Source organism: Lactuca virosa, chromosome 6, assembly GCF_052849685.1.
Source record: "Lactuca virosa cultivar CGN04683 chromosome 6, Lactuca_virosa_CGN04683_v6, whole genome shotgun sequence".
Lineage (NCBI taxonomy): Eukaryota > Viridiplantae > Streptophyta > Magnoliopsida > Asterales > Asteraceae > Lactuca > Lactuca virosa.
Window position 1 is genome coordinate 123,251,568 of NC_136431.1, and position 14,574 is coordinate 123,266,141.

Here is a 14,574-nt window from a genome sequence, read left to right on the forward strand (position 1 = left end):
CTGGCAACATGATGCGTACGCTGGGCGTACCTGCACGTACGCTCATCGTTCTCCCATGTTAAGCCACTTTCCCATTATGTGCTTAATACTCTACTCCAGAAGATACAATCACAGATCCAAGTCCTTTTCAACGTCTTAAACCCTAAAGTTGCTTACTTGATGGCTTTGCATGACCCACATAAGCTCAAACTCCAAAAATGATAATCTACTTCCAAGTAAATGGTCTTAACTCATGCATGAATCCATTAAGACTTCCAAGATGGCAACTTTCTGCCTTAGGGACTCATTTAACACTGAGAGTGGCAACTCAAAGCTTAAGAATCAGATTTCAACCATAAAGTTCCATCCTTGGGACCAAAATGAACTAAAACTCACAATGGTAGATCTAAGAGATGAATGATCAAGATCAAAGCTTTATACCTTCATCAAGCTTAGAATGAGACCCAAATGCCAGATCCATAAGCTCATCCTTGATTCCCATCTTTGCAACAAGTTCCATCTTCTTAAAATGCACCAAAACCACCCACAATGCACTCACAAAGCTCACAACACTCTAGGATGAAGCTACCACTCGAAATTAGGGTTTAAGGATCTGGAAATGGAAGAGAGGCGCACCCCCTCGGACTTAAGGTGCTTTAAATAGTGAGCCAACCCTAAAAATTAGGGTTTTGGAGATCCTGGACGTATGTTGGGCGTAATCCTCGTACGCTGGGCGTACGTCTTTAGCACCCGCGATTCCTTATCCAATACTACGTTGGGCATACCACAGCTTACGCTGGACGTACTCACCAAGCTGCCACCTTGCATGCAAGGGCTGAAAAGCAACCTTTTCCATTTAGGGACCAATTCAGCCAACAACTTCGAAGTACTATAATTTCTTCGTTCTAAGTCCGTTTCCGACGAACTTTATACCCACGAAAAGGTGGCATGAAGCCCTACACTACGAGCTACACCCCAAGCCTTAAAACCTTCCGAATAAACCCCAGACCCATAAAAGACCGAATCGATAGATTACACTTATGCCCCTGGTACCCCGAAGACACAATCGAACACTTTCAAAACCGGGTGTTACATTTGGGTTAGGAAGACGGCTTACCAGGTCCTTTTTTTGTTGGGCGGATTAAAAGCTGACCCATGGTCAATTCCCATTATCAGCCGTATATATATTCTTTCAAAATGAAAAATACAGATTCAATCCTTCTATTTTCATAATATGTTTGATTTTGAAATGAGACTATATAGTAATATGTAGGTATGTTTCATTTGAATTGAAACCTTGCTCCCTGTAGTTTGGCGACTTGTTTTTTTTTTTTTTTTTTTTACAACTTTAAGATATTTAAGTTTCTAAACTGCTTTCAAATGTTTGATAAATTTAAACACACAAATTTTTATATATATTTATACTAAGGTTTTATAAAGTGATAATTTAAAGGAGAAGTCTTTCGTAGTCGATGATAATGATGCAATATAATATTTGGGTCAAAATTAATATCAATCTCATGACCAATAAAATTTGATAGTTATTGGGTTGGCCAAACGAGATAAGTGGATAGTGAAACTAAACGAGCACATAGGATGTTTTTCTAGGATTGCAACCTTTGAAAATCATGTTGGTTAAATGTAGGGTGCGGGTAGTGAGACAAGTTTGGTTAAGACCTAACGCCAACAATGTGAGTTTCGTGTGAATTTTGTAGTTGCTAGCATGAAAAGTTGATTCTAATTTATTTGCATTTACATGTTACTCTTGTTATTGCTATGAATATTTGTGTGAATTTTATGAACTATTTCATGTAAAATGGTGAAAATGGTGGGTGACATATATATAGGGAACATGTGTATTAACTACACGGTCTTCTTATTAGTCATCGTACAGGGTGTCAGTACGCGGCAGAGAGCTTATGCTCTGACTAATTAGCCGTAAGCATATTTGTTGTGCCCGAGGGACTTGTTCCCTGGAAATGACAGTAGTTCCCTAATGTGTCACCAAGGGTGGAAAGAAATGAAATGAATTATATTTGATAAATTGTTGCATTTGTTTTTATTTTATTAACATCAATATGCATGAAAACCACGAACTCACTAGGCCTTAGGCTTACCTATTAGAATCTTAAAATGCATGCAACCCAATAAATAACGTAGCAAGTGACAACGGGAATGGAAATGATAAAGCTCAGACTTGAAGAAGACGACAAGTTTTGAGGAGGACGTAGCGCACCAAGTGTTTATTTAAATTTCTATTTGCTTCCGCTATCATTATTAATAATGACATTAGTATTTGAATTTTCGAATCTTTAAAAGTTTTTGAGGCTATATTAAGTTAATATTTGTATTTCAAGTTTGGGGCGTTACACAAACTATTATAAACATTTAGAGAAAAAAAAACATATATTTTTTGTTTCAGGAATTAGAGGGTTTTGTAGACATAAAATTAATATAAGAATATTCTAGATTGTTGGTCTACAATAGATTATGCTTTTCTATATTTGCAATAAAATTAATATAAATAATTAAATGTAAAAATGTGATTTGTAGAACCTTTAATTACGTTACTAAGAAACATGAAAAGGTAATGCTATGCTATATTTTAACTTTTAAGCAATTTTTTTTATGTATATGTTAAAAAGTTTTCCATGTATATTTTTGAATTTACATGTGTCTCGTGAATGAAAACGAGAAACTTGAGTCACTGCTCCGGCTCCCGAGATTCATCCCCTCTTTACCATGTTACATGACCACCTACAAAATAAGTCACAAGACCACCCCCTTAAAGTTGGTGAACCCTTCACATGTTTCCTAGATTGGATTGATTTCTAATGCCACAACTGAAGTTGTATAGTACATAAAGGTAGTGTTTGTACGGTGGAATGGAGATGAAAAAAATAAGATTTATTCTATTAAATTGAAAAAAAAAATATTGTTTTATTTGATACATCGAATAAATTAACTTTGAAAGAGGCAATTTTTCGTATTTTGCTAACTTTTTATAAAAGTTATAACTTTTTTCATTATAGTACATTATATTATCTATGTGAATGCGTAGAGATGAGATTCATTTTGAAATTTGATTTATAAGTGTATATGAATTATACATTTTTTTTCTTGCTTTCTAGTTAAAGAATGATTCAAAGTACAAGTTTTGCATCGTGTCGTGTCACTGGTTATAAAAATAATTAATTTTTTATAGTAAAAACTCATTGTTATTAATCAATTATTTTCAATAAATTATTAATTAAGAGATTTATGTTTTTGTTTATATAAACTACAATCGTTGATTCAAATAAATATATAAAATATATGATCTGTAATTCTCATAAAACATCGATTAAGGAAAATATATGATAAAGTAATACCTATAAATTTTTTAGTAGATTTCGAGAATTATTATTTGATTTAATGGGATTTAATTACACATAAACTTATTATTTTAATTTATTCTCGAATGGGTATATTAATTTTGACTGCTATGTGTTGCTATTTTTTCAAAACATATTTTTATCTATTTGGTTTAAACGAAAAAATGGTTATTTATTTACGGATACAATAAGAAAGAGTAGATTAATGTTTTTAAAGATTACAGAAGAAGAAAAGAATTCGCTAAGGTATGCACATGTGTTTAAGAATCACTTGTAGAAGTTATCGTCGATTAAAAAGAATACAACTTGAGATAAACAATGACAAATGAAATTCAGTGTTTGATAAGTTATATTATCGTAGAAATAAAAAGCTCTGTATTTAACGAGATAAAATAATTGAATGTAAATCAAAATCTCCTCATTTACATGATATAATCATACAAAAAATAAGATCGGTGATTTATAAAAGGAAGATAAGCATATATTTATGTCATAAATATGTTTAATTTTTTAAATTTGATATTATATGTGAACTAATTATATGTTTAATATTCATGAATTGTATAAATCGTAAGCTAAATAGTAAAATATAGTTGGAGGTAATTATGGTATGAGCGGATGATATAATGGTAATTCAATGCCTTATTAAATTAAAGGATTACATATTAAAGGGTTGCATTAAATATATTAACATGTGACAAACTCTTAGGAAGTGCTCTGACACGTGACAAACATTAAATACAGAGCTTTACGACAATGACACATGTACAAACAAAACTATTATATATATATATATATATATATATATATATATATATATATATATATATATATATATCCCATGTAACCACGGTTACAAAAATAATTAAATTTTTATAGTAAAAACTCATAGTTATTAATCAATTATTTTCAATAAATTATTAATTAAGAGATTTATGTTTTTTGTTTATATAAACTACAATCGTTGATTCAAATAAATGTGTAAAATATAGGATTTGTAATTCTCATAAAACGTCAATTGAGGAAAATATATGATAAAGTAATACCTATGGAATTTTTTAGTAGATTTTGAGAATTATTACCTGATTTAATGGGATTTAATTACACAAAAAAATATTATTTTATTTTATTTTCGAATGGGTATATTAATTTTGATTACTATGTGTTGCTATTTTTTCAAAACATATTTTTATCCATTTGGTTTAAACGAAAAAATGGTTATTTGTTTACGAATACAATAAGAAAGAGTGGATTAATGTTTTTAAAGATTACAGCAGATGAAAAGAATACACTAAGGTATGCACATGTGTTTAAGAATCACTTGTAGAAGTTATCGTCGATTAAAAAGAATACAACTTGAGATAAACAATGACAAATGAAATTCAGTGTTTGATAAGTTATATTATCGTAGAAATAAAAAGCTCTGTATTTAACGAGATAAAATAATTGAATGTAAATCAAAATCTCCTCATTTACATGATATAATCATACAAAAAATAAGATCGGTGATTTATAAAAGGAAGATAAGCATATATTTATGTCATAAATATGTTTAATTTTTTAAATTTGATATTATATGTGAACTAATTATATGTTTAATATTCATTAATTGTATAAATCGTAAGCTAAATAGTAAAATATAGTTGGAGGTAATTATGGTATGAACGGAAGATATAATGGTAATTCAATGCCTTATTAAATTAAAGGATTACATATTAAATGATTGCATTAAATATATTGACATGTGACAAACTCTTAGGAAGTGCTCCGATATATTGACACGTGACAAACATTAAATACGGAGCTTTATGAGAATAACACGTGTACAGACAAAACTATATATATATATATATATATATATATATATATATATATATATATATATATATATGTGTGTGTGTGTGTTTATTTGTTGTTATATCTGATAATATGGTAAACGATCATAAATATATGAATATAAATGAAGGAAGAACAACCATTATAAATAAATGTAGGTAAAACATATATGAAAATAAATGAACATAAATAGCCATAAAGATCTAGATCAAGAACTATACGACTATTATATTATAAAAAATTTACGGTTACAGGATTTGGGAGTTATTCGGGTCAGAACTGGACCGAACCCGAATAACCCGAAAACCAAATCGATTAACCAATACGGGTTCGGTTCGGTTTGGGTATTAATCGGTTTGGTTCGGTTATTACCCGAATAACCCGAATAACATGTACAAGATGATTAATGACATAATATAACCGAAAAAACCCGAATAGACCGTATTAGGATTCTATAACCCGAATAATAGAATAATAATGTACTTTTATACATCCACGTAAAACATTCAAAAACCAATATAACACAATAACACATTGAAAGAATAACATTTACATAGTAGATTAACATAATGAAAATTAATTTCTTACTTGAGTTTCTTGAGTTGGGGCCTAATTTTTCATGACTAGACAAAGTAGCAATTCGTGAATCCTTATAGACAATAGGAATGGTCGATTTTTGAAAGTTTGAAACAAGAGGAAGGATCGACGGAAGTGATTTCGAGTTTGGAAATAGTTGAGAAGATTAGTCAATTTTGAAACGACGAGAACGAGCGTAGGTTTTTTTTTTTTTTTTTTTTTGTTATGAACGACGAGGACAGAAGTATGAATCGTGATTTTGATTTCGGTCGATAAGAGAAAGGGGACGAAGAATCTTATTCGGGTCGGGTATTTAGAACCGAATAAGCTTTTATTTGGGTAACCGGACCGAATAACCCGAGAACCGAATAAGCATAATATAGATATCGAAAACCGAATCGAATTGCTTATTCGGGCCTAATTCGGTTCGGTTCGTTTTGTGCTTTGGTTCGGTTCGGATTTCTGGGTCAAATTCTCATCACTACAATTAAGGTTAGTTGTAACCGTTGTATTCTACAGTTTGAGAAAATAAAACGAAAATTATGGTTTATTGACGGTCAAAAGTATATAATCTAAGTTTAAACAAAAGAAATAAGAAATTAGTCAAATATCATCAAAAGTTCCAATAGATTACCTTTGTTTCCCAATCTTATAATACACATTATGGATAATCATGTATATTCCAATTAGACATTAACAAACTACGACAATCTCATATTACACATATATATCATGTATATTCCAATTAGGCATTAACATACTACATAAATTTATTATTTAAACCAAATTTATAAAATTTACTAATAAATTTCTAAAAAAAGTAACAAATGTGATAAAAAAATTTGGTTACCTAACTCATTTTCCCTTTTGATTGCATACAACCAATTTTCTAAGGGGCTGATTTATCCACATAGGTTTTTTTATCTATCCACTGAAAAAATAGTGGATAGACAATTATACCCTCATTTAACTTGAGAGTAAATTACGTAAAACAGATCTGCAAATTATTCTTCTTCCACTTCCTTTTCAGTGATCACGGAAGAGCAGGTCCTCCGGACTCCGGTCACCATCTCCGGTGATCACCTCCTCTAAACTACCACATCCCTCCATCTCCCACCACCACTAACCTCCATCCCTCTCACTCAAAAGTAGAACCTGACCCTCTCTAAACTATCTTCCCCTCTCTTCCCCGATTACCATCTCCGGAAACCATTGATAAGTTGAAGGTCTTTAAGGTTGTGTTAGATGACACCCTTGATTATCTCCGTGATTCCATCTCCTCCATGGATGTGAAATACGGTGATAAGTTGCTCAGCCTTAACAAAATCGACGACCTGAAAACATGGTTGAGCACTGATCTTACCAACCAAGATACGTGTTTGGATGCTCCGGAAGAAATGAACTCGACATTTCTTGTAGATGTTAACTCTAAAATGCAGAACTCCACCGAGTACGCCATCAATAGTTTGACAATTGTTTCCAAGATCTCAGGGATATTAGGGAAATTTAATATTCAGATCCACAGGAAAGTATTGGGTGAAAGGGAATCTGAGTAGACGGAATGGGTGATAGTGAGTTGCAGGTTAGCCGGAGAGATTTGTTTACCGGTTCTTCGGCAGTGTTTTATTGAGTTGCAGTTTCCCCGGAGAGGCGGAGATAGTCGTCGCCGATTGCAGGCGAGAGAGAAAGAGAATGGTTGTCGGAGATCGTGATTGGGATCCTACTGTTGAGTGAGAGGGGCGGCGGTTTAGTAGTGGTTTGGAGAAGGTGGGGAGCGGTTAGTTTAGAGCAGGTGGTCGCCGGAGATGGTGACCGGAGCACCTGCTTTACGTTGGTGGTGGTGGTGAGTGAAAACTAAAAAGAAGTGGAACGGTGGAAGAAGAAGAGTCGCTGAATATTTGCAGATTTGTGTTTCACTTACTCTAAATTAACGAGGGTATAATTGTCCATCTACTAATTTTCCAGTGTATGGATAAAAAAAACTAAGTGGAAATATCAACACCCATTTTCTAATTCAATGATTCAAGTAATTTGAAAATTCACTAAAATTTCTAAAAGAACACACAAATTCAGTAATATCGTGACCCTGATCTAACTAGTTCTAACAAACACCAAAAAGCTTATCAACTACCCAGCCTGCATCTTCTTTCTCATCTCCATAATCTTCCTGTGAGAATTGGAATGCAGCCCAGTTGAGAAAGTTGGACTGCTCGCCGGCCGGTACTCCGCCACCAGCCGCCCTGACTTATACCGGACACCACATGCATTGCACAGAGTCTTTGGCCCCATCGGACCCGCCCGCCATTGTGGGGTTTTATCAGCAAAGCAATGTTGGCACCTCCTACCAAGTCCACCAGAACCACCGCCGGTCGCCGGTAGTTTTGGCAACGAGAATGGCGGCTGTATTACTTGATTCCACCACCAACATTCCCGACCTCTGCGCCGACGACTGGAGCGCTTACGAACCGGAACATGAAGACTGATGCTATGGCTACCGCTACTACTACTGTTTTCAAGAACCGATACAGGAATTTGATGATCAACGGAGATGATGTCAAAGCATGTATCGACAGCAGGAAATGCATCTTTGTTTGATAACCATTCCAATTCTTCCTCTGCAAATACCTAAACGGGAAGGAGATACGACCTAATCAAAAACTTAAAACGGTTCCATGTTTTACGAGATTTCCCAATTCGGGTTGCCCGGAATAACAACCGGAAAATCAGAAATCGAATTGGGTAATGGCGTAAAAGTAGAAATATTACATAAATGTTAGGGATTGGGGTGAACTTACTGGTAACGAACGGCTGTAATCATCGGAGTTTTGACTGTTAGCATATGAAAAATCCATGGAAGAAGACGGAGGTCTGCTATCATCGTCCAAAGAGAAGTTGAGAAGATCATCGTCGATTATGAAACCTGAATTTGGGTTCAAAGCCATTTGTAGTGAAAGAAGAAGAAGAAGAAGAAGAAGAAGAAGAGAAGAAGAAGGGGGTGAAGCAGGAGGTGTGACGTGCGTATTTTACGGATATACGGATGAATGGCAAGGAAAGGATGTCTGATTGCCCGCTGATTTGACCTTATTCTTATTTTTTATTTGCGCCCCTTCAAGAATTCAACTTCTCTCTGTATCTCCATCAATCCTAAAAATGCTTCTCTTTTAGTCTGAAGAAAAAAACACATATAATATTCCTCCTAGAAATTATAGTGTAACTCGTTTTTAGAATATTTTTATGTTATAATATTTTTGTGGTTTATTAACTAAAATGACGAAAAGAAAAAAAAAGACAATCACCACATGATCATAAAATAATCATTTAACTTTGCAAAACTGCTTTGATTTGTTAACTTGTTTTGCGGCTATTTTAAGAATATCCATATTATGAGAGATTTTTAGTGTTTTTTAAATTCAAACAAGAAAAAGTTCATTGTATCTTCTATAACAGGAGAGTTTATTTTCAATTTGATTTTTATTGGATGTATGTACATTTTATATTGAGAAATTAAATATCTTTCTATTTTTTTCTTATAAATCCTCCTACCCAATTAAATGATGACATATGTCATATTAGTATACTAAAATATCATTAAATGAGCATTAAATGTTACACATGTCACTATTTAATTGAATATGTGAGTTTGTAGGAAAAAAAATAGGAGGATATTTAATTTTTCTTTATTTTATTTCTACTTGTTGAAAAAAATAAGACTTCCATATAATCTTTGAAAAAGCTAATGGAAATTGTTTGTTAATTAACAATCAATTCGAAAAACTTTTGTTTAGGAATGTTTTTTTTATTAACTTTTTTAATTTTCATGAATTCTTTATTTGTAAAAAAAAGTATTAAAAAACGTATTTAAACACGGTCAAATTATCGACACTACTACATAACTTGACAATTTTTAAAATTTATGAAATTACCAAAAGGCTTCTAGCCCAGCGGTATCCGGTGTTGCCCTCCCTCCTTAAGATTGAGGATTCAAGCCTCACTATAAATATAGATGGAATAATTTAGGAGTAGTTTATTTTTATTTTGTGAAATTATTCTTTCGCAAAAGGGATGCACAAAGAATTTAAGAAAATGTAGTAAACACCATATCATAAAGTAATCTTGCAAAATCAAATGTTCTTTAAGAAATTTATAGATACTTATAGATACTTTTTGACAATTTTCCAAAAATATAAAATTTCATGATATTTTGGTTATTTTAACAGTTATCCAACCTTCGAAGTTTACCTGTCCTGTAACATATTAACAATAAACTCAAAATACTTTATCATCATTCTCAAAAAGAGATATATTCTGAATGTTATTTTATTATTCATTAAAAATTTACCAAATCAAAGATTGCATGCTTCTCTATGTGTTTTTAAATGCTTCTCTATGTTTTTGTTTTGCCTATGGTATATCTTTGTCCGAGTGCAATCTGACTAATTTACACCGGCAAATATAAGATGAAAATCAGTTAGGGTCCACCCTTTAATTAACAACAATGTCCTTTCAACGACGGTTGTTTGTTACAACGGTGGTGGCCTGTGGTCCCTCCGACAACTGTGACGGAAGTAGCGAGTGTAGAACATATATCTATGTGGTTCACTATTTAAGTAAAAACCGATAGAAATGAAAGAGTGCAAAAAAAAAGATACTAGTAGCACGTCGGTTCGTAATATCGCATAAGCGAAAGATGATTCGAAGTTCTTACAGTTGTTCCATACAAGGTCTTATATCCTGAAATATGCTCACAATTGTATTAGAGATTGTTTTTGGAACTAGATTGGAAGGTCAAACGACTCTAGATTTAGGGGCTCTTGCCATAGCCGAACACAAGGGAAAGATTATTTATACCGATACTGACAAGATCATTTTATCAAGTAATGGGGATACTCTAAGGATTCCATTAGTTATGTATCAACGCTCCAACAAAAATACTTGTATGCATTAAAAACCTCAGGTTTAACAGGGTAAATACATTAAAAAGGGACAAATTTGATACACTCAAGCCTATGTGGTCAACGAGCACTACTTTGAGTGAGTGCAAACTCCCTGCAAAATTGAAAGAAAGAAGATAGAACTTGACTCAAAAGCTATTGTATTCCATTCCATGCTAGCGATTAAATAATAACAACGAAAAGATAAATCAAGTTCAAAACAGAAACCCAAAAGATAAACTCAATCCAAACAGAAATCCAAATCCCAAGGAATACTTTAAAAGCATTGAAGCATTCTTATCCTACTTCGTGACTTTACCCATTTGATAATCTTTCTGCCAAACGGGTTTCACCACCACCCTATCAGACTTCCTTACTGGACCCGAACCTCCAGTTGACGGGCCAGGATCAACATCCACATTTGTTGACGGGCTTAATCCAGGCATAACATTCTCTTGTGCTTCAAAAAGAACATTGTCCTCAAGGTTGTATTCATGATAAGCTGCACGAAACTCTTGCAGTGTAACGCCCTGTTACGAATCGTTTCCCATTTCGGGGTGGTGATCAAGGATTGGGTATTAGCAGACTTAGGACCCTTGAGGAATTGAGATATGGACTCATTCGGAGGTGGATGATGTAATTAAGATGATTCGGGTGTTCGGTTTGTGTTTTGGAGCCAAAGGGTATTTTGGTAATATGTCAGCTTGGGCTTTTATGGGAATTAGATTTTGTTCGGGAAATTTTATGGCAAGTATGTTTTGATAAAAACATAGAGCTTCTCGTTACCTTTTCATGGATATAAGGATTGTCGGAATTGGATTTATAACGAAGAAGTTATGGCTTTCGGGTATTTTAGGGTTTAAAGGGAAACCCTAGTGCGCGGGGCGTACATAGAGAGTACGCGGGGCGTACTGGTGCGAGGTGTAGTACGTTGGGCATACATTGGTGTACGCTTAACATACAAAGTAGGAAGTATCGTGAAGCCTCGGTCTTGTACACTGGGCGTACGAGGAGTATGTTGGGCATACGAGGAGTACGTTGGGCGCACGAGGGGTGCAAGAAACCCTAATTTTAAGTGTATATACCCTATTTAAGCATCTTAAGTCTTTAGGGCTGGCCTCTTTACCAGCCCTTAAACCTACTAAAACCCTAAATCGACCCTTAGCCTTCATATTGGTATTCTTGAGCTTTTGAGAAGGATTTTGATATGTGCATATTTAGCCATGTGTTTAGTATAGATTTTATCAATTATTAGCTAATTATTTGCATAATATGGACAAAAGGTACTTAATAATGTCTAAATTATATTTTCAGTACAGAAGACATGCTTGGAAGCAAAAAGGAAGAAGGAGAAGTAATCAGAAGATGGAGAATGAAGAAAGAAGAACAAACCTGGAGCTACTCGGCGAGTCCAGAAGCTACTCGGCGAGTTCCAATGAATGTTCGCGAAGTAATGTCCAGAATCCTTGCCGTACACGTATTTCTCAAAGGAACTCGGCGAGTTGGATACCTACTCGCCGAGTTGCCCCTGTTTTGAGATAATTATAAATAGAGGATCTAATTCCGAATTAGGGAGTTTTTGGGATCTCTGGAGAATTACTTGCGACTGAGGAAACCCTTGGAGACCTGAAGAACCCTAATCTTTGATCTTTAGAAGACTCAAGGCGAATTAGGTTAAATTTTCCACTTATTCTTAGAAGTGAATCATGTTTAGATCAACTAAATTCGTTTTTAACTTCTCTTTTACTGTAATCATGAGCTGAATTTTCGTAGTTTCTGTTTAGGAAAGACCAAATTACTCCTATGGTTTGATTTATACTTTGATTGATTGATTATTGGTGATTTTATTAAGTTAAGTTTGTTAAAGACCCTTATGCATTAACCATAACTATTTTCTGTTAATAGGAAGACAATTAGGCTGCATGAACATCTCTTAATTGTTAACCTCATATGATTTATGTGAACACTTCATTATATGCCTAGGATTAGTGAATATGAAACTAGGATTAATTAGAGAATGGGTAAATTAATGTGTGAGCTTGTTTGAGACACCAACAAACAAGAGGTTAGTTGAATTACTAATTTGATTAACCAATTACAAATCTTATTTAATCCAAATAATTGAACTAGGGAGTTAATTAGTTTAAACACTTGATCACTGCTTGAATTGATTAATTTCCTAAGGGTTGGTAATAGCGGATGCGAATCTAATCACTATAGTTGGTAAGCAATAACAATTAATTTATTACTTTACCATAAAATTAACCATAGGAGTGAATTGGTTGGACCTAAACAGAAACCCTTTTATCAAATTTGGTGAATTTTTACTTGCTTTAGTTGATTAGTTAATTACGTGTTAGGTGGTTTGTTTAAGTTTCTAGTCTTGTAAAACTAGAGAAACCCTTACTTTTATTACTTGTTTAGTTAAAATTAGTTATTAGTTTAATTTCCGTTCCCTGAGTTCGACACCCTACTTATTCAACTATACCACTAAAAGACAGGTTCACTGCCTTTGTGTGCTAAATCTATATTTTTAGAGTAGGAATAAAACCAGTGCATTTTACACACATCAAGTTTTTGGCGCCGTTGCCGGGGAACAGTTCAAAAAATAACATTAATATCTAGTTTTATCGATCCTTTGTGTGAGATTTATCTTGCACAAAGTTATTTTTTTAGGTAATTTAGTTGATAGGATTAGTATTCATAGTTTTCTGTTTTAGAAATTTAATTAGATTTTTTTTTCTTTTTTTTTCTGTTTCTGCCTTAAACTCGCCGAGTGCAATCGACTCTACTCGGCGAGTCCATCGCTGATTCACAGTTTTTATTTTAGTTTCTTTTTGTTCTTTTCACGCGTTTTTATTACTTTAATTGCAGTTGTTACATGACCCGAGGATCCAATACGTCTTTGGTTCCCCCACTTGAAGACCCGGAGTCCGCTCTAAGAAAGAACAAAGGAAAAACCGTTGGAGAATCCGCTTCTTCAAAGAAATCACCTTTGAAGAATCTCAAATCCGTTTTTAGCAAGAAAAAGAGCAGCAAATCAGGAGCATCCAACACCTCTTCCTTGGCAAACGAAGACCCAATCAAGGAAGACATCGTGAACGAGTCCGAAGGAGAAGAAAGCGAATTTGAAGAAGGTAGCGATCTAGAAGGCAACTTTGACAACACCATGGCGAACATTGATGAAGTTCCCATGGGCGAATGGAAGAAGAGGATACGGGATGATACCGGCCCGGGACTTGTGCAACTCGCAATTCCCGCGACTGCCACTTTTGAGCTTAAGGGTCACATTCTTGCTCAACTCAAGGAGATCCCCTTCTATGGAAAAGACCACGAAGATGCCTATAAACACTTGGATGAAGTCAATGATGTAGCTGATTATTTTAATGTTCCAAATGTGCCTCGCGAAACCCAGCTGCTTCGTATGCTTCCAGTTACATTCAAAGGTGCTGCAAAGGATTGGCTCAAGTCACTCCCTCCCGGATCCATCACTACATGGGCTAAGATGAAGGAAGAATTTATTGACCAGTTTTGCCCACCCTCGAAAATAGCCAAGTTGAAGAAAGCTATCGCCAACTTTGAACAACAACCTGGAGAGTCCCTTTATGAGGCATGGGAGAGATACAAAAGTCTACTAAGGAATTGCCCACATCATGATCTTAATAGCCAACTAGAAGTCTCCATTTTCTATGATGGAGTCAATGTAACAACTAGGCAGCTCCTAGACTCGCAAGGACCCCTCACAAAGAAGGCACCCCCGGTGATCAAAGAACTGATTGAAGAATTCTCTAAGCATTCTAGAGAATACCACAATCCAAGGAATGATATGACCAAGGGATCGGCTTACGCAGCTTCTGAAGATTTGTCGGCAGTTATGG

At 34.3% G+C, this 14,574-nt stretch overlaps 1 protein-coding gene and 1 non-coding gene across 2 annotated transcripts; both read right to left on the bottom strand.

Moving 5' to 3' along the window:
• Positions 1 to 7,783: 7,783 nt before the first annotated feature.
• On the bottom strand, positions 7,784 to 8,820 carry LOC145118946 (GATA transcription factor 1-like). Its single transcript, XM_079054597.1, has 2 exons — positions 8,561 to 8,820; positions 7,784 to 8,390 (listed from the first exon to the last, which is right to left on the bottom strand). Exons 1-2 carry the CDS (start codon positions 8,705 to 8,707, stop codon positions 7,893 to 7,895), a joined length of 645 nt encoding a protein of 214 aa, XP_078910723.1. The 5' UTR covers positions 8,708 to 8,820; the 3' UTR covers positions 7,784 to 7,892.
• A 5,429-nt stretch (positions 8,821 to 14,249) lies between these two features.
• Positions 14,250 to 14,356, bottom strand: LOC145123125 (small nucleolar RNA R71). The gene has a single exon (XR_013715002.1). It is a non-coding gene; the product is annotated as a small nucleolar RNA R71 (small nucleolar RNA).
• Between the last annotated feature and the right edge of the window lie 218 nt (positions 14,357 to 14,574).